The following is a 25,356-nucleotide window of genomic DNA, read 5'->3' on the forward strand; positions in this document are numbered from 1 at the left end:
CAAATTCTCAGCCCATCTCACACCTATCAACTCAGAATATGCATTTTATTAGAGCCCCAGGTGGTCCGTGAGCAGTGGCCCAGGTGAGTGGTTCTCTATCTGGGTTCCACACTCGAATCCCCAGGAGAGTGTTATGAAATACTGCTGCCTGGGTCCCCAGCCCAGAGCTTTTGATGTAGTTGGTCCGGAGGAGTTCCCAGGCTGCAGGAAGGTTCCAGCTCCCTGGGTGACATCATGCCTATCCAGGGTGAGTACCCCAGTCCAAGCCCCCAGCCTTCTTTGAGGGACTCGTGCTGGGAATGTTGAAGGGCAGCGCCTTTGTGGAAGCCACTTTGCATCTTTGGTCCTCATGTTAATCCACCCTGTCCCCTCTGCCTCTTAGGAGCTCAGAGGAGGGCAGGTGATGTGGAGGGTTGAGGGGTGTCTTAGCCGTGAAGGGCTGGCTGGCAGGCATCTAGTTGTTTGAAACACATGCCGACCTCAGCAGCAGCAAATCCTGCTGAGTGAGGAGTCTGGGGGCTCCCTCAGTCCATTCCCTGAGGACTTCCATCTGGAGGAGAAGACTGTCAAAGCGCAGAGGGAGGAGAGCCCACCAGGCCTGGGTTAAGAGAAGGGGAACCGGGGATGTTTTCTGGGTGGAGTGCTGGGCCTCCTCCCTCTCTCACCTGGAGCTAGGGGCCAGGAAGTTAGGTGTGCCGACTCCAAGGTGTGCCCAGGAACCCTGTTACTCAGGGGGAAAGCAGAAATCAAGATGCATTCCTTAATGCCTTCGTCTTCAAGGTATGGCCTTTGGACCAGAAGCATCAGGATACTTTGAGGCTTGTTGAGAATGCAGAATCTCAGGCCCTACTGCACCGGACCTATTGGATCGGAATCCATAGTTGAACAAGCTCCCCAGGTGACTCACAGGCACATTAGTTTGCAAAGCCCTAGTCTCCTGGGCCCCAGCTGGCATGCAGTGTCCAGGACCCACGGAGACAGCAAGTCCCGGTATCATGGAGGCTCTTCCTGTCCAATGGTTTCCAGGCTCCCCTGAGGGGTCTGGTTATGGCTCTGGGCTCGGTGAGGCCTGGCAGGACCCAACTGAGCCAAAAAGGGGCCCAAGCATGGAAGTTTCTTGCCAAGCAAACCTCTGAAATCTGCTCTCCTTGCACATCTGCCGGCAGCTTTCTGCCCTGCACTGCCCTCTGGTGGTCATGGGGAGCCATTGCCGCCTCACATTGCCCCCTCTCTCCTGTCAGCAGCCCATGTCCCAGCTGACGCTGGAAGGAGGACTGTCCTGCTGCTGCCCTCTGCCTTAAGCCTCAGGGACCCCCAAGAACACAATAGAAGCAGTTTGGAAAACACTGGACTTTAGCAGCAGGTTAGCAAATGGAGGCTGCCCTTTTGTCTGAGTGAAGAGTCCTGGCTCATCCCTTCTCCCTGTCACTGCTGTGGCTTGGACACCTTGTTGGAAGCCGTTCAGAGCTGGGGCATGGACTGGAGGAGAGAGAACGAGTTTCTGTAGCGAGGACGCGCAGGTGGGAGGTGGCTGGACGTTCAGGGAGCCCTGCGTGGTGGCTGCAGGACACGAGGCAGCAGCCAGGTTGTGGAGAGCCTCGTGGGCCGTTACCTGTTGGGACCTTTTCCCGAGGCCCACGGTTCCAACAGGGCAAAGGCTGGACTGCATTTGCTGTGGGAGACTGCCTGATGGAGCATGGACTAATGTAGACACTGGGAGCTGTGAGGGGCCCATGCCATAGGTCAGAGAGCATGAAGGGCTTTGTATGAGCCAGGCTTTGGTGGAGAAAGGCCAACACTCTCCCACATCCCAGAGAGAACATGTCAGCCCAGAGTCAGGAGCTGGCTGGCATGTGAGCTGGCCGGCTGTGTGGGCAAGGAATGTCTCGAGAGACACAGGACTTCGTGAAGTTTCTTCTAGGGATGTAACCCAGGTCTTCCCAAAGCTCCGAGAGCTTGTTTTCTTGGTCATATGGTTGGAGCAGCCTGACTCCCTGCCCTGCCTGGCCTAGTTCAGCTGACCACTCCCTGGGGCTCCAGCACCTGCCAGGTCCATAGTCGCCTCACTTCACAGGTATTCTGGGGGAGCTGCCTTGGGCCTCTGGTTGCCTTCCTAAGCCCAGGGTACTGGGCCCATGGGGTGACCTGAGGAAGAAAGAATGAGGGGCACAGAGTCCATGGGCTGGGTACAGGCCGCTGCCTCCCCTGGGTTCTCCAGGTCTCCCTTTGTACCCTCTCCCGGCAGCTCCACCCCCCATCCAGGTCCATCCTAACCTGGCCCGTGGCTCCAGCTCTGGCTCTGCAGTGGACTCACTGAGCCATCAGGAACCAGTCACCTCTCCTCCCAGATCTTGGTTTTCCCACCCAAGGGGGAATAGGAGTTTGGCCCAGAAATCATCTAGTTCTTGCAGATGCCTTTGGGCTTTGAGAACCTGAGGTCCTGCTCCTCCAGCAGAAGGGCCAGGCTGCCCAGGCCAGCCCCACCCTCCAACTTCCAGGGACCCCCCCTGCCAGTCTCTGTCCGAGTGTTTCTCCCTGTTGCACACGATAGGCAGGCTCAACAATCCTGGCCCATTAATGCACCCTGGGCAGCCCTCAACCACGACCCTGGGAGTTGGTGGACAAATGCCGCAACTTCCTGGCGTGGGGCGACTCTGATGCCCCCCGACGGGTGACCTCCAGTTGCCCGCAGTGGTGACGGGCTTTATTACCTGCCTGTCTGTCTGCCTTCCCTGCTTTCCTTCCCACGCTCCTACTGGTGCTTCCTGGGATCCTGTCTCAAATCCTTGTCTGCGGGTCTGCTTCCGGGGGGTGGGGGAGGAACAAAATGAAGGCAACATCTAGCTGAGCCACTTTATTTTCCTGATGTTTTGGTGCAGTATGAGCCAGAAAAGGGTGTGGGGGACAGATCCCTGGGCTGGGGGCAGGGAGACCCTGCTTTTCACCTGTGATCTTGGGACATAGTAATAAGAATGAAGGGGTAGAGTTCAGGCTGGCCCTGCATTAGGGGGCTGTGGAGTGAGACTCTAAGAAACGCTGGCCCTGACTTCCCTTCTGGGGCAGGCCCTCTCTGCCAGGCTGGCCTCAGGCCCTGGGACTCTTGCGGGCGACCACAAAGCAGATGCCCTCATTGGTGCAGTGGGCCTCTGAGGAGATGACACGGGAGTACTGGCACCTCAGCACCTGGCAGCCGGCCTCCTGCAAGGCCTTCTCCACTGTCTCCTTCTCCCGGTGGAGCCCAGAGAACTTCTTGGCGCCCACCATGTAGTGATGGGTGCGCAGGGCTACCGCGGTGACCAGGTGCCCGCCCGGCTTCAGCAGGCTGACCAGGCCTCGCCCGGCCGCCCGGTAGGCGTCCACGTCATGGCAGGCGCACTCCAGGGCCAGCAGGGTCAGCGCACAGTCAACTGGTGGCACCTGGGTGAGCCCCAGTGGGTGTGGCTGGTTCACATCCCACTTCAGTAACCCGCGTGACTGTCCTTTGGAGACGGGCCTCCTTCTCCTGCCACTTGCTCTTGTGGGGGAGGGTCATGGAGGTGATGAAGAAAATTATGACAACATCCCTCCACCCCTCGCCCCCTATGCAGGGGCTCCCTATGGGCAAGGCCCATGATTTAACCTGTTGAGCAACTCTTTGAGGGAGATCGTATTTCCACCATTATACAGATGAGGAAACTGAGGCACAGAGAGGTTGAGTGATTTGCTCAAGGCTACACAGCTGGTAGGTGATGGGGGATTTGACAGTTAATTCTTCCTTCTTCCTCTTTGTCCACTTCCTCCTTCCTCCCCTTCTATTTATCTTTCTTTTTGATAATTCAAAATAATTCGATTTTTGATACATTGCCTTATTGAGTTTTCAAGTTGTAAAATATATATAACAAAAACTTGCCATTTAAATCACTTTAAATGTACAATTCAGGGGCATTAATTGCATTCACAATGTGTGCAACTATCACTACTGTCTGCTTCCAAAATTTTTTATCACTCCATACTGAAACTGTACCCATTAAGAAACGTATCGGCATGCCTCCTCCCTGCAGCCCTTGACCCTTTAAATATGCTTTGTTAAACATGCTCTTTCCCATTGCTGGGCCTTGGCCCTTGCTGTCCCCTCTGCCTGACACTCTCTTTCCCCAGATCTTCACATCCTTTCTCCTTCACCTCACCCAGGAAGCTGCTTCGAGGGCTCCTCCCTGGAGAGGCCTCCTCTTACCATCTGCTGTGGACAGAACTGTGCCCCCCTCATAATCATATGCTGAAAACCTAACATGAATGTGATGGTATTTGGAGATGGAGCCTTTGGCAGGTAATTAGAGGTAGATGAGATCATGAGGGTGGGGCCTCTCATGGTGGGATTTGTGCCTTTTAAAAGAAGACACACTAGAGAGCTTGCTGACTTTCCTTTTCCTTCTTGTGAGGACACAACAAGAAGACGGCTGTCTACCAGCCAGGAAAAGGGCCCTCACCAGACCTGATCTTGAGCTTCCAGTCTCCAGAACCGTGAGAAATGAATATCTTTGTTTAAGCAACTGGGTCTATGGCATTTCTATGGCAGCCCGAGGTGATTAAGACACCATTCCACCTAACACAGCACCCCTACCTCTTGTAGGCCTCTACTCAGCTGAAGATTGTTCTCTAGAACACTTGTTTTTCCCTGAATATCTACCTCTATCTAGCTTGGTTGTGTTGTCTTCCCTACTAGAATGTGAGCTCCTTGGGGCTGAGACTTTGTCTGTTCACTGTAATAGTCCCAGTACCTAGAAGCAGGCGTGACCATCAGAATGCTCTCCATGAATGATGACAGGAATGAATGAAGCCCAGGCTGGGTTGATGTGGAGACCCTGTGCTTAGAGACCCTCCAGCTCTGTCCACTTCAGGCTGCCCCTACCTATAACTAGGTCAGAGCCCCATGGCCCAATGATGGGTCAGGAATTTAAACTCTGATCTTTGTCCTGGCTCTAAGGTGGCCTAGAGGCCACTCTCCATGTCTGGGCCCCAGTTTCCTCAGTTGCAAAATCAGGGCCAGCATCCTGCCTGTGCCCCCTGGGGCTCTGGTAGATGGGTTCCCTCTCTGTGAATTGGATGGGGAAGGTGCCTGGAAGGGTCAGTGCTGTTGGTGTGTGGGATTTTGTAAGAGTGCTTCAGGGGGATTCCTTGAAGCCCATGTCTTCCCATAACAAGTCCCCCTCCAGCATTAGGGTTAAGGAGAAGCTGCACCAGAGGAAAGTGAGATCTGTGTGGGCTAGAGCAATCAGGGGAGGCTTCCAGGAGGAGGCGGGGACTGAAGCTGGTTCTGCAGGATGAGTGGGATACAAAGTATGGAGAGCCCAGTAGGGCAACCAAAGCTAAGAGCACAGGCAGCTCAGAGGCTGGAGGCAGGACTCACTCAAAGAGAGGAAGGTGCTGTGGGTCAGAGACCCAGGTCAGGAAGAACCTGTAGGGAAGTGGCAGGTGAAGCAGGGTGGCAGGTTCAGGCTCTGGCCTGCAGGTGATGGGGAGACCTCATCTGAGAGAGATGGTGGCCGTGGGTACCTGTCTCCCTCCAGCTCACACACCTACTGCATGGCTGGGGACAAGTCGTAGGCCCCTGGCTCCTTCTTCAGCCACTTCTTCACCTCCTGGGGGTTCTGCTGCAAGTGGTCTGAGGCGATGATCTCCCGGAAGGCTTCACAGGCCGAGAGCAGCTGGTAGATGGTGGGGCCTGGGCCAGTGTTGATCAGGACGTCACCTCTCACTCCTGCTGCAGGAGACAGTGTTTTCCAGGTGCGTGGGAGCGGGGGACACCCTACTCCAGGCCCAGCTGTGGTGGATGGAGATGCCAGGCTCTGCCCTGCCCCAGGGCTTGCCAGCAGGGGAGGGTGGCTCACAGGGGACCCGACCCTGCCTTGGGTAGCAGCCAGGCTGTGTGGGGAGTCCAGACCCCCACGCCTGGGGCTCAGGGGGTGACGGCTGGCAGGTGGGGCACAGCCTGGCACACACCACGTCCCCCTGCTGCCCCAAGGGTTGCTACCAGAGGCCTGATAGGACAAGTTCTGCACTTCTGGGCAGGTTTCAGAATGACTTCTTGGTTGGAACTGGTTTATTTCCAACAGTCTTCTGACTCTGGGTTTAAAACAATGGTGAGAGTGACCCCCCCATGGCCCACTCTCCCACCTCCTCGTTGCAGAAGACAGAGCTTCTGATAAGGGATAAGACCTGAGCCAGTGGGTTCAAAACTGGCTCAGCCAATCAGGGGAGGCAAGGGGATCTGGTGAGGAGTTGAGGGGAAGGATCTTTGCCTCAGAGTAGCATTAAGTGCACTGCCTTCTTCTCCCTGCTTCCTCCCTCCTCCGCTCTCCATTGAAATACACCTGTCTATTTTTCAAGGCTTAGTGCCGGTCCCTCCTCTAGAAAGTCTCCTCAGATGTCTCTGTGAGCCTTAAGCTTTCTTTCCTCTGTATTTTTGTGGACATTGCTTAATATACCATTCTTGGCACTGATTACATAGTCAGGCAATGTTTGCTGAGTGACTAAGTAACCCCTAATTGTTCAGTATACTCCCTGCCCAACTGTGCGTGGCAGCCCTGCGTTAACTGATCTTGAAGTTCGCTGCTGCCACTGACTGGCAGTCTGACCTGGGCTGGCCACCCCCCTCTTTCCCACCTCAGCCTCTCCTTGTGTGCACTGAGGAACCTGGGCGATAATCCCTGCTGATCACCCAGCCTGACACCCAAGAGCAGAGTTTTGTAAACTGAGCTGTGGTTTGGCTTTGTGAATCCATGAACTCTCTTAATTCTGAGTAAAAGATTAGGAATGTGACTCTGTGTGTGTGTGTGTGTGTGTGTGTGTGTGCGCGCGCACGTGCACGCCTGTGCACCAGAGCTTTCCTCAGATTTTCAAGGGGATTCATGAGCCAAGGCTACCAAGCCCGGCTTTAAGGGAAGACAGGCAGAGAGAGTCAGATGCGGGCAGTGTGCTCATGTCTGTTGTCTCAAATCCCCTCCAGCATGAGCCTGTGAGCCCCACAGCTCAGGAGTTACCTTCCCATTTCACAGGGGGAAGAAACTGAGACTGACTGTCATAGACTCAAGCCTGGCTCTTTGGCTTCTAAGGCCAGTGCTTAGGTCCCGCTCAGTGGCCACCCAGCAGAGGTCCTCATGGGTTCACAGGCTGAGCTGCCTTTGCGACATCCTTGGTGAGCAGTGTCCCAGAGGACAGGTCTGCTGCCGCCGGCAGCCCTTCCTGTCAGGTGCAGCCCTGTCTCTCCCTGAGATGGAGACCAGACACTCACCTGAAGAGAAGGTTTCAAAGAGGTTTTTCAGGTTAAATTTCAAGATTTCATTTTCAGCTACGGTGCCTGAATCGAAGGCGTAGTACGTCTTTAAGTAGTCCTTGGAGTCGAACTTTCCTGTAGTCCTCTCCTGTGTACAGCTTGCCCTCCATTCTAGCTGGGACCTGGCTGTGTTTCCATTGCTGCAGTCCTGTTATATCCACTTTCCTCTCCCTGCCTCTTCCCATCAGGAGTTTCATAATCTCCTTAGACAGACCCTCCTGCCCAGGGAGGAGCTCAGATTCCACATAGTTGGAGTCAGGCCAGGATGTTAGCTTTTCTGGCTGGAGTTTATCTGTTTGATAATTATCTCAACACAGAAATGCAACAGGGTGGCCAACATGTGCTCCTGGGGGTTCTCAGTATTTGGCTCCTGAGAGGTGATGTTTTGAGTGTCCGTACTGCGGGTGAGGGTTAAGGTTGGGAGAGCATGAGACAGAGGGACAGTGCCACAGAACTAAGAGAGAGACACAGATGGACAAAGACACAGAGACCAGCATCTGGAATAGGTCAAGGATGCTTCCCTCTTTGGGACTGGTGGAAAAATGAGACGAAGAAAGGAGAAACCCGTAGGGTGGAAAACAGGATGCAGAGGTGGCTAAGATTTCACTCACTGAGGTCAGTGAGCTTGCTCTTGAAAATAGTTTGTCCTGACCTTGGTTAAATATTTCCTCCTGTCTTCAATCCTGTTTACTCTATTTGCTTAATCAATCCTTTATTTTGCTGAGGGTAAAAGTAAACTTAACCAGGGCCCCTGAAAAGGTGGGGAAGCCTCTGTTTGCACAAACCATTTAAAAACTATTGGCATACATAAACACAGCATGTGATTAAATTGCATAGAATTTGCACACACACACACACACACACGCAAACACACACATATGACTACCAGTAAATCTAGGAAAAGATGAATAAGAGCAGTGGGCTGTATCAGTGACAATATCCTGGTTGTGATATTTACTATGTTTTGAAAGACGCCACGATTATGGAAACTGGGTAAAGCATACGTGATCTCTCTGTATTATTTCTATAACTGCATGTGAATATACATGATCTCAAATAAACGTTTTATATAAAAAAGTGTTGCCAGATCTCTTTCAAAAATTCACCCAAGATCAGATATTTCAGGTAGCAAACTCTAGTGTGTTTTGCAAATGGGCAAATCTGGGGCCCTGGCCTATAATATGTGCCAGGTGTGTCCCCCACCCTCGTTCGCTGCCATCTTCACAACAATCAGTAGAGAGGATGTTGAGACCCTCCCGCCTCCTGTTGGAGACGAGGAGGATGAAGGTGACGGGCCTTTTCCCAAGGGGGTCCTGGCAGCAAGTCTAGATCTAGGTACAGATTCAAGGCCCATGTCCAAAGCCAAAATAAAGACCAGTTCCAAACCTTATTCTCTCCCCATCATACTACGCAGTCTATCCAGGTTCCTTAGCTGTGCTGCTCAAACTAGTGTGCCTGGGAATAGCCTGGGGACCCGGCTAAAGGCAGATTCTGGTTCCCAGGTGATACTGAGGCCGCTGTGATGTGAGCCGCACAGCCCCAAGTCCTACCACCCAGAATCAACATTTATTTTCCAGGTTTTTGAGTTTCAACAGAATAGAAACTCTATTTCATTGTTTTCAGTGCAAATTTCCCCCTCTTCTGATATTACTAGAACCTGTACTTGTGGTATTTCCACTCAGTGAGAAAAGGGTCAATTATATAATAAATGGTGATGACACAACTGCCTGTCCAGTTGGAAGAAAATAAAGTTAGACGTCTCTCCAATTTGTTAAAAAAGTATGTTATATTCAGACTCAATTAACATAAACTCTAGGAGGATTAACATCATTGGTGACACTGAGTGTATCATTTGTCGCAGGGTTTCTTGTTATCAGTGTGCCCCCAGACACGTGAACCTGCAGTGGTTTTGCAGGGCCGCAGAGTCACCGTGTGTGCCCCCCATGCCTGCTTGGTTGTCCCAGCACGGGGTCAGCATCCCTTCTCTGTATCACTCTAAAGGAGCTGGTAATGTCAGTTTTTAGTGCTGCCTAATAAATAGTACACAGAGGTCCAAGTAAATTGACTTAACTGCTCCCCAAGTGGTTGACAGGTAAGACTTACAGGTGTTCATTGTTATAAATAATCTTATAATTAATATCCTCGTGCAATAAGCGTTTTCTGTATTTTGGATTCTGGCTTTGGGCTGGATTCCTAGACATAAGATTAATGGAGCAATTTTTTAAAACTTTTCGTACAAATAATTTAGGTAAATACTTGCCAAATTATTTTTCTAAGGAAAACAGTGCTTTTGCTGTTTATTGTTTCAGGACAAATATTTAATTTTTCTTTAATAAAATGTGTTAAATTATTTTTCCTTTGGGCTTGTTTCTATCTAAGCTTTGAAAATCCTTCCATGTCCAGAGATCTGATAGTTATCCAATTGTGATAGCTTCTGTGATGGTTTTAAAAAGATATTTAGCCTTTATTTTGGTGTTTGGTATGAGATGAGGCTCTGTGTCCCTGCTTACACCTCACTAGAGAAAAGTCTTGTTTACCCCTGCAAGTTCTGGACTCATTTCTTCACCCCACAGGCTCATGTGGGAAGAAAGATAACAGGGGTATCAGAGCGGGAGATGCTGAGATGATAGTTTTCCTAATCTGGAGAATGAGATTGATTCTTTTCTCAGCTGGTCGACTCTTAAGCAGTGTATTTTCTTGATAGCTTGAAAATGTGCTCCTGTGTTTGAAATTAGGGCAGAAGTCTTCTTAAATGGAAATTTTCCTGAGTTATTCAAAAGTCACAGTATAGAAGGATGTTTAAGATGATGCAGACATTCTTTTTTTTTTTTTTTTTTTTTTTGCGGTACGCGGGCCTCTCACTGTTGTGGCCTCTCCCATTGCGGAGCACAGGCTCCGGACGCGCAGGCTCAGCGGCCATGGCTCACGCGCCTAGCCGCTCCGCTGGAAGCCATAGTAGATGGCCAAGTAGTCCCTGGGCAGGAAGCGCTTCTGGTACCATCGGTCCCCGTGAGGCTGCCTTCCCTGGTGGCCCTGGGTGTGTGCCTCCCATGCAACTGTAGAGCACCCACGGACACGGTTTCAGAGTCTTGACTCAGTGTGTTAAAGACAAGGAAGCTTCTAGACAGTGGAGAATTGGTAAATGTTTCACAACCAGTTCTAAAAACAGAAAAGCACTGATTTGTGATGACTGCAGTTTCCATGGTGTAAATACTCCCACCATGGTTGATTTCAAGCTCCCGGTGGTTTAACAGTCAGCTCAGAAAATTCCTAAAAATTTAGCAGTTGGCTCTCATGAAATGATACACGTCAGTTTGAGTGTACCACTGCCTCCAGACTGGGGCTGGAAGATTTGGCAAATAAAAATATAGGATGCTCAGTTAATTGAATTTCAGAGAAACAAAATAGATTTTTTTTAGGGTAAGTGTGTTCCCAAAATTGCACAGGACATACTTATCTGAAATAAGTCTTATTTGTTCATCTGAAATTCAGATTCAACTGGGTGTCCTGTATTCTATCTGGCAGTCCTACTCCAGCCCCGAATGGGAAGAGACAGAGCCCAGGAATCATGGCTGCTGCTATACATAAGGTGCCTTTGTGCAAATACATAAGGTGCCTGTGTGATTTGTTAATTCTGTCGGTTTTCTACATTTATTAGTTGACATACAAATGTAAGGACCTTCCTTCCTTCCTTCCTTTCTCTCTCTCTCTCTCTTTCTTTCCTACAGTAAATATGGACTCACGGATTCTTATTTCTAGTCAATGGGTTATGATCTATATTTTTATCATTACTTACTCTGATGCACAGATTTGGCCAGTAGGAGTCCCTTTCAGCTGGCTTGTGTGTTCTTTTGACATGTCCCTATCATTCTTTGAGCACTTCCTTATTAAGTCCTCCTTGTCTGTCACTCTCAGCTGAACCTAATGCTAACCAATATAATCAGGCATGGGAGTAAAAGCAAAGGACGGAGGGCTCTAGGCTGCCTTCTTTTGCTCTAGTCCCTGAGACCCATCACATTGCCTGCCAGCACACGAAGTGGTCCATGAAGCAACCACCCCTGAGCCTGAGTTGACCTGGGGAGGTGCGGATAGCTACCTGCTCCAAACAGCCTCCTTTGGAGCAAAGGACTCAGGCAGAGAAACCCGGGAGAAAAGAAATCCTCCAACAATCTCCAAGCAGTGCCTTAAAATTGAGAATGGATCCCCCTGTCTTTAGGGAGACTGGAGTGGAAAGGAAAATCCCAGTGACCATCAGCTCAGAAGCATGGCACAGCTCAGGAGAATGTTCAAATAGCCAACCTGGAGCAGGGTGCCCAAGTCAGGCCATCAGAGCAAGAGACCCAGACCTTGCTGTGTACTAAGAGGTCAGGGAAGCAGGGGAAGGGAGAGCAAGAAGCAGAAGATGGAACATTTTGGAGAGCAGGAGGCCTCCCCAGGGCAGTTTTCATGTCAGGGCACACACAAAAATGATCATGTGTATTGGGGTAAAAGGAGAAGGCCGCTCATGGCTGTACAGCCTGTGGTCTCTGGCCAGATAGGTTTCAGCCGGCTGCCCTGAGGCCTGAGGAGGTCATGACCTGAGCACACCCACACCGAATTTGAAGCGGGTTGTTGTGGAACGCTCCCATGGGGAAGCTCTGGTCTAGCAAACCCTGGAGAGAGGGACCACTGCCTGCAGTTGGGTTTTTACTCATTCCTGGAGGTTTGTATTATTTAGGTTGAAAAGATAAGCTGCTGTAACAAAAGACACCCCCATCCCCACTTCCAAAAATAAAAACAAATAAATAAATAAACAAAGCCCAAACCAGATGGAAGTTTACTTCTCTTCCTTGTAAGGATCTGAATTCCAGGTCCCCTGGTGACTCTCTGCGCCATGTAGTCATTCAGGGAACCAGATGCCTTCTGTCTTATTTCTGCCACCCCCTAGGGAAGCATGCGCAAACGTAGGTGAGCTTCAGAATTACATAGAGGTCTGGTTTAATACAGAGTGCTGGCATCACCTTCAGAGCTTCTGATTCAGTAGATCTGATGAAAGGACCGGGAGTTTGCATTTCTAACAAGTTCTCAGGTGGTGCTGGTGTTTTGAGGGCCACAGTTTGAGAATCACTGCCCTAGGGTGTTGTCTTGTGTTTATGGTCACAGCACACACCCATAGGTGCAGCTGTGCTGTGGCTTGCTGGAGAGGGAAGAATATGGAAAAGGTAGAGCCTAGTCTTAAAGGTCTGCCCCTCTCATTCCCTCTCATTGGTGACCACTTAGTTCCATGGCCACATCCAACTTCAAGAAAAGCTGGGAAATACAGCATGGCTGGGAAGCCACTTGCCCTGCTCCAGATATATTTTCACGAAAGAAGGAAAGAATGGATTCTGTGGGCAATCAGTGGATTTTGCCACAGTGTTTTGGGGGAATTTTCCATTGATTTACTTGGACCAGAATTTTTATGTACAATGCTTTCTTAGGGGATATTATATTGTGAGCTCCACAGGGTGACATCATATTGTTTCAATCAGGAACTACTCACAAGTTGGGACTGACAGCTGTGTCTGAGGGTCTGGGGTCTGCACTTAATGGTGAAAGCGTCAGGATGTGGAATAACTGTCAGAGACGGCAGTTTTCCCCAGAGAAGAAGGCATCTTTTTTTATCTGGGCAATGCTAAGGAGTTTTGCTCAAGAATTTCTCAGGGCCATTTCAGGGTGAGTGTGGAGGTAGTAGGATACATATATCTGGAGACAGAATGCCATCTTCCCTGAGGGGCCTCCGTCTTTTCCTCTTAAGGCCTTTCACGGATTGGATGAGGCCCAACCCATTATGGAGGGTAATATGCTTTACTCAAAGTCGACTGATTTTAACGGTAATCTTATCTAAAAAAATACCTTCAGAGCAACATCTAGACTTATGTTCAACCAACTATCTGGTTACCATGGCCTAGCCAAATTGGCACATGAAATTAACCGTCACAGATGTGGAAGAGAATTACACATACTTCTTTTCTTTTTAATAAATTTATTTATTTATTTTTGGTCGTGTTGGGTCTTTGCGGCTGCGCACGGGCCCTCTCCACTTGTGGCGAGCGGGGGCTACTCCCCGCCGTGGTGTGGGGGCTTCTCATTGCGGTGGCCCCCCCCGGTTGCGGAGCACGGGCTCCAGGCACGCGGGCCTTCATAGTGGGTCTTGCTGCCTCATTCCCTCCTGGCCTCCCTGTTTCACAAGCACTCAGGCTCGATGCTGTCTCAGGACCTTTGCACTTGTTTCTTCTACCTGGAGTGCTCTTTCTCTGAGTATTTGCATGGCTTTTATCCTGTCTTTCTTCAAGTTTTTGCTGAAATACTACTATCTAAGTAATTGTTATGGTCTAATGTTTGTGTTTCCCCTAGATTCATATATTGAAATCCTAACCGCTAGCATGATGGTATCAGGAGATAGGGCCCTTGGAGGTGCTTAGGTCATGACGGTGGAGCCCTCTTGGAGGGGGTTCGTTCCATTACAAAAGAGGCCCCACCAAGCTCCCTCTCTCTGCCATGTGAAGATGCGGTAGGAGGATAGCCATCTACGAACCAGGAAGCAGGCCCTCACCAGACACTGAATCTGTTGGTGCCTTGATCTTGGATTTCCATACTTTCCTTTTGAAATAAATCTAGAAACACGTATGTTGGCTTAAAGTCAATAATAATGTAAGTAACAGTATAGGTTTTATGGACTGAATTGTGTCCCTCAAAATCCGTATGTTGAAGTTCTAACCCCCAGTACCTCAGAATGTACGTGTAGTTGGAGACTGGGCCATTAAAGAGGTAATTAAGTTAAAATGAGCTATTTAGCGTGGACCTAATCCAGTTGACTGGTATCCTTTTAAGAAGAGAAGATTAGGACACAGACATGCAGAGGGAAGACCGTGCGAAGACACAGGGAGAAGGCGGCCATTTATATGCCAAGGAGAGAGACCTCAGAAGGAACCAACTCTGCTGACACCTTGATCTTGGACATCTAACCTCCAGAACCGTGAGAGAACACATTTCTGTTGTTTAAGCCATCCAGTGTGTGGTACTTTGTACACCAGCGCTGGCAAACCAATACACTGGGTGATGTGCGGATGGGGCGGAGATTGTGAAGGTGGTCCCCAAGTGACTGAGTTTGGGGAAGCTGGTACTGGGCAAAGGCATGGGTTTGGCTGGACTCCTAGCCTTGTCAGTTCCTAGTTGTGTGATCTTTAGCACAATCTTAACCTCTCTGAATCCCAGTGTCTTGGTTTAAAGAATGGGCCGATAGTAAGCACCTTGCCTGGACGTTGTAGGATTAAAGATGTGCTAATGTGTGTCAATGCCTGGTGCTCAATAGCTGGCAGTCTCCTTATGGGAAAGCAGGCACCAAGGGGGCCAGGGATTCAGCCTTTAATTTGAGCACCAGGTCAGCAGAGAGTCCTGGGCCTCCTTACCCCTGCGGCGGAGGCCAGCCAAGGTGAGTCAGCCCGGGGGAACCCAGGAGACGCTGAGGTGCTGGGGCTGGATCTCTAGGGGCCACTTCACTGTGGGTTTACTCCTCTAGGAACCAGGAGCCAGGCACTCTCCCCAATTCACACCTTGTGAGATGCGGCTCAGATCGGAGCGGCGACTTGTTCTAGGCCACCCAGATGGACAGGGCCAGTGCCAGGAGCCAAGCCCGGAGCCCGCGGCCTGATCTCTAGGATGCACGGGGCTTGTGCTCTGCGTTCCGCCTCCAGCTCTCAGGGCAAGTTTGAAGATTGCTCCGCCCCTTCCCTTCCGCCTTCCCAGCCCGCGCGCTCCCAGGGAAGGGGCGGAGTCCTCCGGCTCTGATGACACCGTCGCCACGGCAACGCGGCCATACTGGCCCCAACGGACCCGGGATCTGGGGCTGCGGCGCTGCGGCCTCGTGGGCAGACCGGAGCATGGACAGCCTCTTCGTGGAGGAGGTGGCGGCCTCCCTGGTCAGGGAGTTCCTCAGCAGGAAGGTACGTGGCGCCGCCCTCACAGCCCTGGGAAGTTGCTCAATTTGGGGGGTGGCGGGAGGAACAGTGTGGAGGCACCCCTGCAACCTCTGCACCTTCGGGGAGGGAGCCCTTCCCCTGCCCGCTGCCTACCCTAGAGATGCCCGATGTAAGCGCCACTTTCCCGGGCCTGGGGAACTACCTTTCCCAGGAGCCATTTCTGTCACGGTGCACTTCCCGCAAAGCGGGGCCGACCGCGGCCGTCCTCCCGGGCGTCTCCCTCCAGGGCGCGCGAGCCAGGGGCCTGGGCCCTCCCCATTTTCCTAAAGTTCACGAGGCTCTGGGAGCCCAGCAGGCCGGCCTTGCCGCCGGGCTCCATAACCAGTCCCAAGGCTTACATCCCACTAGGAAAGAACTTCCCCCCAAAGGAAATCCAAAGGGCTAAAAAAAGTTCTTGCCAGTCAAACCCTTTAGTCCTGTTCATCGGTGGGAAGTTCAATCGTTGAAGTCGTTTTGTTTTTAAGTTCTCCTATTGTCTTGTCCCAGGAGAGTTTTCAGAGAACTCAAAAGTTGGGGAGGGGCTTCCCTGGTGGCACAGTGGTTGAGAGTCCGCCTGCCCATGCAGGGGACATGGGTTCGAGCCCCGGTCCGGGAGGATCCCACATGCCGCGGAGCGGCTGGGCCCGTGAGCCATGGTCGCTGAGCCTGCGCATCCGGAGCCTGTGCTCCGCAACGGGACAGGCCACAACAGTGAGAGGCCCGCGTACCGCAAAAAAAAAAAAGTTGGGGAGGTCCTTGGCTCCCACCTGCCCTGACAGTAGAGATGAGGGCAGGCTGGGGAAGAGGTCACTGGGGGTCACTGTGTGTGGGTGTGTAGGGAAAGCACCCACTGCTGACCCAGGCTGACCACCTGCTGTGTGTTTGATGTCCTCCTGGTGTCATGTTGGGCGGGGACGATGGGCTCTTGTCTGGCATTAAAAGACACACACAAAATAAACAGTGTTTTGAATGGGGGAAAGGGAAGGGCTTTGGAGGGAACAGTTCAAATATCTGCTATTAATTAGCAGCTCAAGCTGGAGTACCTTACTCACTGCCTTGATTTCCTTATCTGTAAAAGAGGAATAATAAGACCTACTCGTGGCAGATCTATAATGAGGATTAATAGTAATGTACGGGCAGGTCCCAGCCACTGTATCTGGCACACAGTTGGCATTCAACATTGTCTCCTCCCCCATCTCTGATGTGCACCTGTTTTGAAAGTGTCTTTCTTTGCTTTTTGAAAATGTATTTTTATTTAAAATGCAATGTGGCCTCACTGTACCTGCTCTGTTTTTATGGCTAATTGACCTGCCATCACCTAGTCCTGGCTACACAGGGGATATCAGTGATACACCCTGTGCGGTTGACCACGGCCATCGTTTCTTTTAAGTCTGGGCTACCAAGCAAAACTCTCTGAGAGTTTTCCTCATGCCTATCCTTTCTCGAGTACAAATGAAATCCAGAGACCTCACCTGATAGCCAAGACTCCCCTGTAGCCTAACCTCACCTTACCAGCCCAATCTCATTTCCAGCTTCTCTCACATGCTTTCTTTTCCCTGTTCCACCCATGGCCCATCCCAAGTTCCATTTCCTTCAAGATGTCTCAGGCAGCTGCGGCTGAAATAACTGATTCATTTGCCTGTAGTTTGCTCATCGGCGCTCATGTGATGGTTTATACATCTGCCTGTCTCACCCACTAGACAGGTCCACAGAGCTGACGCCTGAACTGGGCGGAACCTTGGCAGTCGTCTGGTTCACTTGGTCTCCTCTCCTTCCTACTTTTCACCGGGGCGCACTAAAGCCCCGAGAGGAGAAAGGAGCTGCCCGCAGTCATTCAGAAGGTCATGGAGAGCTGGAACTGCAGCTCAGGTCGGCTACTTTGCGCATCACCTTCTGCTCCAGGACAGAGACTGTGTGCTCCCCTCAGGGCTTGGCACAAGGCAGGTACCGAGCAGTTCTAACCAAGAGCGTGCCCAGCATGGTGCAAGGTACTTTCTAGATGCCTGTTTATTCTCTCAAATCCTCATAACAGTCCTGAAAGAGGTATAATTATTCCCTTTCACGAAAGACTATGATCAGACTGGCAGGCGAAGAAACTTGCCCAGGGTGAGCAGGTCAGATCATGTCACTCCTCTGTCCAAAACCCTCCATGCGCTTCCTTTTGCAATTAGAATAAAAGCCCAGGGAAGGCCTCACCAGGGCCTACCAGGCTCCGCATGACGTGGCTGCCGGCTCCCCCTCGAACCTCACCTTCCACTACTCCTCCTCTACCCTCCAACCTACTTTGTACCTAGCTACACTGGCCTCCTCCAAGCGTGATCCCCCTGCAGGGAGAATCATGACAGTCTCCTGGCAATGGCAGGGTTCACCGAGGTGACTCTTCTGGTGCCCTAGCCTTCCAGGCCTCCCTCCTCTCGTGCCCCAGCCTCCCTCTCCTGCAGGGACCTGTCCCACCTGACCTTTGACACTCCTTCCAGGTGGTCGTGCCCTAGGCTTGTTTCCATCATCTCAGTTCCAAGCATCCCATCGTCCCTCACTTCCAGCTCACCCCATGAGCAGCCCGATATAAACTATTCTTCGGCCTCATTCCCATCTCCATTCCACTGTTCCTGCCAACTTTTCACCATTCCTCAGCCCTCTGTGACCTCTCCTCACATCTTACCCGCCCATCATTGTAATCACGCCCTCAACACCACGCTCAACTCCTTTGCCTGTCTCTCCCTTCGTTATACTCCTCTGATGTTAAAAATTCAGCTTGGTCTACTCTGTGCCTGCACTGCAGAGCTGAATGGGGCTGGGGGAAAACACACCACCATGTTGATGGTTTCATGCCAAATTCATGGTCAGTCACCCCTGTGATGCCTCAGGGATGCCCGCCCATCTGCTTATACCTCTCCAGCCTGTTCACTGTCTCAAATCTTGGCTGACCATTTCACACATCTATCTCCTCAAGTTCCAAAGCCCCCTCCCCCTCTAATTTCACTGAGAAAATAGAAGCAGCCTTGAGAAAACTCCAGCACACCCTACCACCACAGTAACTAACCTTCCTGGGCCTGAACTATTCGCCCCACCCTGCCTCCTGTTCTTAGGAATGAATTCTCCATCTTCCTGGGTAAGGCCAACCCCTCCCTGTGTGCCTGTCCCCTCTTGTGTGTTCCAGGACACTAGTGCAGTTATCATCATCTCTCTGTATTGTATCATACATTTTGCTTTCTCTACTGGGTTAGTCTTATCAACATGTGTATGTGCTCCTACCAATTCCATCTTGACCCCCAAGACCCTCCAGCTACTAGACTCTTTCTCTTTTATAGCAAAACCCATGAAAGGGCTCTGTATGTTCTGATTCTAATTCTTCTCCCTGTTTTCTCAAACCCACTTTAATCAGGCTTTTGTCCCCATCACTCCATGGAAACAACTCTTGTCAAGTTCACCAATGACTTCTGATTTTCAGTCCTTACACTTATTGATCTAACAACTGTGTTTGACTCAGTTGATTATGCCTTTCTTGGCAACTCATTCCCCTTGGCTTCTGGAGATCACCCCCTCCTGGTTTTCCTTCTATACCTTCTCAGGTTCCTGGCAAGTCCCCCCTGGCTTCCTGAGCTGTGCATGCTGGTGGGCTTAAAGACTGAGTCTCTGGCCCTCTTCTCTTCTCCATTCATTTCCCAGCCACTTCCACCACGGTTGTGGGTTCCAATACCATCGATATGCTGACAGTTTCCAAATGTCTATCTCTATCCAAGACCTCTCCTTGAACTCTTACATTCTTTCCAACTGCCTATGTTACATTTCCACTTGGATATCCAATAAACATCTCAACTTAACACATTCAAAACTCAATTCCTGATCCCTTCACCTCCTGCAATTTTTCCCACTTCAGTAAGTAGCATCACTAACTGTCTGGTTGCTTGGACCAAAACCTTTGGAACCATTCCTGGCTTTTCTTCCTTTTTGTGCCCCCTGCATGCTGTCCATCAGTAAATCTGTCGGCTTTCCCATCAGAGCACTTAAAGAATGTAGCTGCTTATTCCCACTTCTGCTACAACCACCCTGGTCCAAGTTACCTCCATCTTTCATGTGAGTTGTTCAATAGCCTTCTAATCTGAATATGTAATCCCCTATCTCATACAGTCTGTTCTCAACCTAGCAGCCAAGTGATCCTTTGCAAATATAAGTTAGTCCAGGATGCTCCTTTTTTCAAATCCTCCAGGAGCCTTTCCATTTTACAAAAGCCGACAAGGCCTTTCCTTAGCAAGCTCTGGGCAACCTCTCTGACCTCATTTCCTGACACTTTTCCCTAGTCACATGGCTCTAGCTGTACTGGCCTCCTTGTAGCTGCCACAGGGCCTTTGCCCTTGTAGAACACTACCCACAAGTGTCTGCACAATCTGCCCCCTTAGTTCCCTCATGTCTCGACTCTAATGTCACTTAATCACGAAGCTTTTCCTGATCACCTTTTATAAAGTAGCAACCCTTCCCTGCACCCCCTCCTGGCCCTCTGTGTTTCCTGGCTCTGCTGTATTTTTTTTCCCATGGGGTATTCTATTTGTTGTCTTTTTCCTGATAGTAGGTGAGCTCTGTGAGGGCCAGCACTTTGGTCTGTTCACTCCTCTGCCTCTAGCAGATGAAGAGTGGACTAATGGTTTGTTCCTTTCATTTCACAGATGGGGAAACTTGAAGACGGGAGTGAGCACAGGGATGATGCTCAATAACTAGCTGGCTATCGAAAATAGTGTCTCGCCCTCTCTGTTTTCTCTGTCTTCATAATAGAGCATATTAGCAGCTGGTGTACCGTACATTTACCCCTTTGTTTGTGGTTTGCTTCCCTAACAGAATGTCAGTTCCATGAGGGCAGGACTTGGTCGTAATCCATCTATATCTCCTGCATCTAGAACAGAGCCTGGCACAGAGTAGGTGCACGACAAGTGTTTGTTGAATGAATGATGGGACTGATGACTGGCTGATTTCTGAGGGCATCCTTGTCCACTGCTCCAGTGGTTTTCAAATGCCAGTTTGCACCACAACCCCAGGGAATTTGTTAAGTGTGCCAAGACTTGCTGATTGGAACTGCTGACAAACATCAAGAGTTACCCAGAAGAGAGGGACCCTCGTTATACAGGTTTCCACATCACTTGGGTGGGAAGGCCATGGTTAAGCCCCCATGAAATGCTGGTGCCTCTTGAGTCCCACCTCTCCTTCCGGCTGACTCTCCTTAATGGACCCAGGCATGTCCCCACCTTTTCCCCAACATTTCTTTCTGTCCCCCCCCCCCCCCCGCAAGACTTCTTTTCATTCCTTTTGGTTCAAGGTTGTGTTCGTACGTCTTGTTTCACAAGTTGTGTTCGTACGTCTTGTTTCACAAATTCTTCTTGTCCCAATTCATGGCAGGTAGCAGGTTTTGTCTTGTCTTCCCAACACGGAGAGCCTCTGTAAAATTCTGAATACAAAGCCTAGGGGAGCCACTGAGGCCTGGCTAGCACTGGGGTCTGGACCCAGCAGAAGCAAGGGCTCCCTTAATGCCAGGCTGAGCTGTGTGTGAGGCATCTCCTCATCTTCCGCCATTTGGTTATCACTGTGTTCTGGGGAGGTGGGCAGGCCACAGCTGCTGTCGTTTTCAAATGAAGAAGCCAGGCTCTTAGGGGGATTTGTGCTTCCCAAGGCCGGCCTTCTGGGAGTTCAGGGCCGGATGATGGAAAGCGGCTGCGCTGGGGCACTGCAGACGCTTACCACGTGCTTCCTGTGAGTCTGGGTCCTCGCATCACCGCCTCGCAGCCTGGGATGGTCAGAACTCCCGCTCTGTGAGTCCACTGTGTTATGTTGGACAAATCGACCCTGGTGCCCCATCTGAAAGAAGAAGGAAATGAATACTGGCCTTTTGTTTATGCTTTTCCTTTTGTTTATTTTTAATGCTTCATATCCTGTGGCCCCCAATCTAGGCCAAACCCAGGGCTCCAGAGCCAGCCTCGGGCCAGACAGTTGCTACCCGGATTTCACTTTCCTTTTCTATAAAACGCGTTGACAACTTCAGCCTGTGCCCAGCCCGCAGGGTGGCTGTAAGATTCGGAATAATAATTGTGAAGATGATATCAAGTGTAAAGTTTATATCAAAATAAATGCTTAAGTCAGTTTTTGGTCCTCCCAGTATCCTGAGAGGAAGGCAGGAGAAGATGATCGAAAAGAACATTAACAGTCTTGTTTATCCTCTGCGTCAGAGCTCGGAAGGTTTTGATTTAAAATGGTAAAGAGTGACTCAGAGTTCTTCCCTCAGGGCTTGAAGAAGACGTGTGTGACCATGGACCAGGAACGCCCACGCTCTGATCTCAGCATAAGCAGCAGAAGCCATCTCCGGAAGGTTTTGCATCTTGAAGTTCTCTACAAGGAGAACAGGGTACGTGCTTTCAACGTGTGGTACGGAGTTCTGGAACGGAATGTGGCGATGTCAAAAGCACTCATGAGCCCTGCCAGGTCATCCGAGACCAGTGGCCGGGGGCTTGCCGTACATGCGGTCAGGGAGAAACAGACCAGGCTGAGCGCGGACAAATCCCAACTCTGTGTGTGGGGTTTCCAGCCTGAGTCGGCAGCACCCAACTGGCGTACCGCGCCGCGCGTGCGCAGCTCTGGGGCGCATTTTGAACCCGAGCCTGCAGCAGTTATTCCCGGTGCTCCCTCCTCCCCGCCATGAGGCTATTTTTAGTAAGACTGTACTTAAAAATATAGCATTCAGTTATGCTAAAAATTTCCGTTCTCTGCCTGCATATGGTTTTCCTTCTGAAGTTCTGAGTAACACCTTTTTCTTAAGGTCACTGTGACGTTTAATTCAGGCAGGTGCAGGGTTTGGGTTCAGCTAACCCGGGTGCGTTGGAGTTGAGGTAGCAAATGGAATAGGCACCTCGGGATGCTTCCCTGATCCCCCAGCCTCGATGCCCCCACATTCTGTTACAGGCCTTCAGGGTACCCCTTATTTTTCCTTCGTTGTGCTTCTTATGTTTATAATAGAATATTTGTGTGGTGGTTTAATTACAATCTGCCTTCCGCACTACCTTGGACGCTGCAGGATGCGTTGTATCCCCATACTTGACGTGGGACTGATGACCTAGTAAATAGTCAGTGTGTATTTATGAATGAATGAGTGAGTGAATGAATATACAGGAACGAAGGAATGAAGCTACCGTTCTGAATTAATTGCTCTTTCTGTAAGAAGAGAGAACGTTATAATTTGATTCAAGAATGGGCTCTTGTGGGAGGGCATAGTGTCAGAGGTGGAAAGAACTTCGTGATCGTGTCGTTCAGCATTTATCACAAGTGGCAGCCAGGTGAAGTCCTACCAGAGGCCCGGTAAAGACCTTCATCCTCTGGGTCCTGCGGTGACACTCGGGCCCCTCCATCCCCTGTAGACAGAAGACTGTTGCCCCAGGCAGCAGATACTCAGCAATCCTCCTCTAGCTGTCTTTGAAGGCAGGAGAGTAGACTGTACATTTTAGAAAGATTTTCCACAGAGAGTGAGACAGCTAGGCAGAAAATTCAATTAACCATTGCTGCACAGTGGAATTTTTATATAAATACATCTTTACCTAATTTCCCAGAAGGATCTTTGCCATTCAAGTTCCTTTTATTTCTTCACTGTGGTGTAGTCTCCCTAAGGTAACTATTATCTAAGATACTTAAGATATTTTCATTAGATCTTGATAGGTGCCCTGATAATTTGATTTATACAGTAGTTATTAGCTGTTATACAATGAATTGGAGCTTATATTTTACAGGAAAATATACTCATTCATCTGTCTATGGCATTATAATTTTGACGTTCACTCAGCACAAAGCTAGAGTGATTCTGGGAAAGCCCTGCCAATTTAATGTTAATTCCAGTAACTTGTTTTTCCCTATTAAGTGTGCAGTAGATAAAACGCCTGTGTAAAATTGAGGTTTTGAAAAATGGTATCTAGATTCATATAAAGGCTGTATCTATTACGAGCAAAGTGATGTGAAAGGCCACAAAGTACAGTTCAGGTATTCAGGGCCCTAAATCTCTCGTACTGAAAGAAGAACAAGAAGGTTGAAATAATTATTTAACATCCCCCCCACCGCCCCGCAACTCTCTTCCTTGTAAGTTTCATCTAGACTTAGGCAAAATAGCTTTTTGGGTCCCATTCTAAAAAAAATAAAACTGTCCCGTGATTTTGACTGCCTGATAATTCTGTTGAGTTTGATCATAACCCTGTGGGTCTTGGTCCCAGAGTTCTGCTGTGTAGGTCAAGGGAATAGAAAGGGGGAAAGACTGGATACACCCGAGGGTTCCCTCTGTGCCAGGCTCTTTATCAGGCGCTTTACCACTCTGACTGCAAACTCACCACATGCCCCATGCCTGGCCGCAGTTCCAAAGGGCCTGGGTGTTACTGGGCAGGTGGGTTGCGGACTGACACATGGTCTAGCCCCTGAGGCCAGCCTGTGGATTGCTGCTTGGATAACTGTGTCTGTACAAATTACTTAGGAGACTTTCTAAAAGAAATCAAGGTTCTAATCTTGGTGATTCTGGCTTAGTAAGACTCAGCGGGGCCTGAGAATCTGTCTTTTAAAAAAACCTCCAAAGATAATATTTAGTGCTGTCAGGGTAGGGAAATACGGATACCACTTATTTCCAAAACCTACTAGTAAAGAGTTTCATTTTGGACTTCCCTGGTGACATAGTGGTTAAGAATCCGCCTGCTAATGCAGGGGACACGGGTTCGAGCCCTGGTCCGGGAAGATTCCACGTGCTGCGGAGCAAGTAAGCCCGTGCACCACAACTACTGAGTCTGTGCTCTAAAGCCTGCGATCCACAACTACTGAGCCCGTGTGCCTAGAGCCCGTGCTCTGCAACAAGAAAAGCCACTGCAATGAGAAGCCCGCGCACCACAACAAAGAGTAGCCCCCGCTCACCGCGACTAGAGAAAGTCCGCGCGCAGCAATGAAGACCCAGTGCAGCCAAAAATAAATAAATAAATAAATTTATTTAAAAAAAAGTTTCATTTTATCTTTTTTAAAGATTGGGGTGTAAACTGAGTCAATCCTGACTGCATCTCTATGCTCTTGCGCTAACTTTCTGCAGCGTTGTCTCTGTAATTCCTTATGCCCAGTGTTAAATGTAGAGTACATAAACTAAGAAATCATTCAGGTCCCAAATGTTTATAAAGTTGTAGCGTTAGCGATCATAAAGACTTCATTTTTTTTTAATAAAAGGATATATATTTTATAAAGTTATTCCCAGGAGAAAAAAACAAGAGGAAATTTGCTCGGGTATTCCTCTGTTCATATCACATTTTGTTACAATTGTTCGTTGACTCTCCTGACTCATGCATTGGATGCTAGTTCTTTTAAGGTACTGATTTTTGTCTTCATCTGTGTTGCTACCTAACACAGTACCTGACATATAATAAGCAGTCAGTGAATGTTTGCTGAGAGAATGTATGGATGAGTAAGAAATTGATAAACTATGTCAAAGAATTGTGATGGCTGTCTTTCCCACCTTTCCCCAAAGCTGTACATAAAATTAATGATTTCTTTTCTTCTGATGATAGGCAAAGGGAAATCCTCTGAAAACAAATCTTGAACTCATCACCAGATATTTTCTGGATCACTTTGGAAATACTGGTAACAATTTTACTCAAGAAACACCAATCCCTGCACTCTCAATACCAAAGAAAAGTAACAAATTACCATTGAGATGCTCAGAGACCACGCTGGTAAATATATATGACTTTGCAAGTGAAGATGCAAGTTGGAGAACATCATTGTCAGAAACAAGCAAAGCCAGGTACCTCTTCTCATTTATACTGTGGATTAGTTTCTTATTTCTGCTATAACAAATTACTGTAAACTCAGTGGCTGTAATAGGGTTCTCCAGAGAAACAAAACCAAAAGGAACCAATAGGGTATAAATGTGTATATGTATAAATAGATATGTGCATAAATATATATTTAAATAAAGAGATTTATTTTAAGGAATTGGTCCATGTGGTTGTAGGGCTGGCAAGTCTGAGATCTGTAGAGCAGACTGGCATGTTGGAAGCTCAGGCAGAATTTCTGTGT

At 49.5% G+C, this 25,356-nt stretch overlaps 2 protein-coding genes across 2 annotated transcripts in view; one reads left to right on the forward strand and one right to left on the reverse strand.

The window, feature by feature from the left end:
• Positions 1-3,084: 3,084 nt before the first annotated feature.
• INMT (indolethylamine N-methyltransferase) lies at positions 3,085-7,422 on the reverse strand (the record flags this gene model as incomplete). Its single annotated transcript, XM_082847085.1, is given in 6 exon segments — positions 3,085-3,465; positions 3,467-3,512; positions 5,533-5,555; positions 5,559-5,740; positions 7,271-7,386; positions 7,388-7,422. Coding segments are annotated over 6 exon segments (783 nt in total).
• Positions 7,423-15,174: 7,752 nt separating this feature from the next.
• Positions 15,175-25,356, forward strand: part of MINDY4 (MINDY lysine 48 deubiquitinase 4) — a 113,221-nt gene continuing 103,039 nt past the window's right edge. The window contains exons 1-3 of the mRNA XM_082846630.1: positions 15,175-15,276; positions 21,560-21,679; positions 24,846-25,081. Of these exons, the coding sequence (XP_082702756.1) occupies positions 15,214-15,276; positions 21,560-21,679; positions 24,846-25,081 (419 nt within the window). The 5' untranslated portion in view covers positions 15,175-15,213. The remainder of the gene's footprint in view (positions 15,277-21,559; positions 21,680-24,845; positions 25,082-25,356) is intronic.

This window comes from Leucopleurus acutus (genome assembly GCF_964270905.1).
Source record: "Leucopleurus acutus genome assembly, chromosome: 9".
Lineage (NCBI taxonomy): Eukaryota > Metazoa > Chordata > Mammalia > Artiodactyla > Delphinidae > Leucopleurus > Leucopleurus acutus.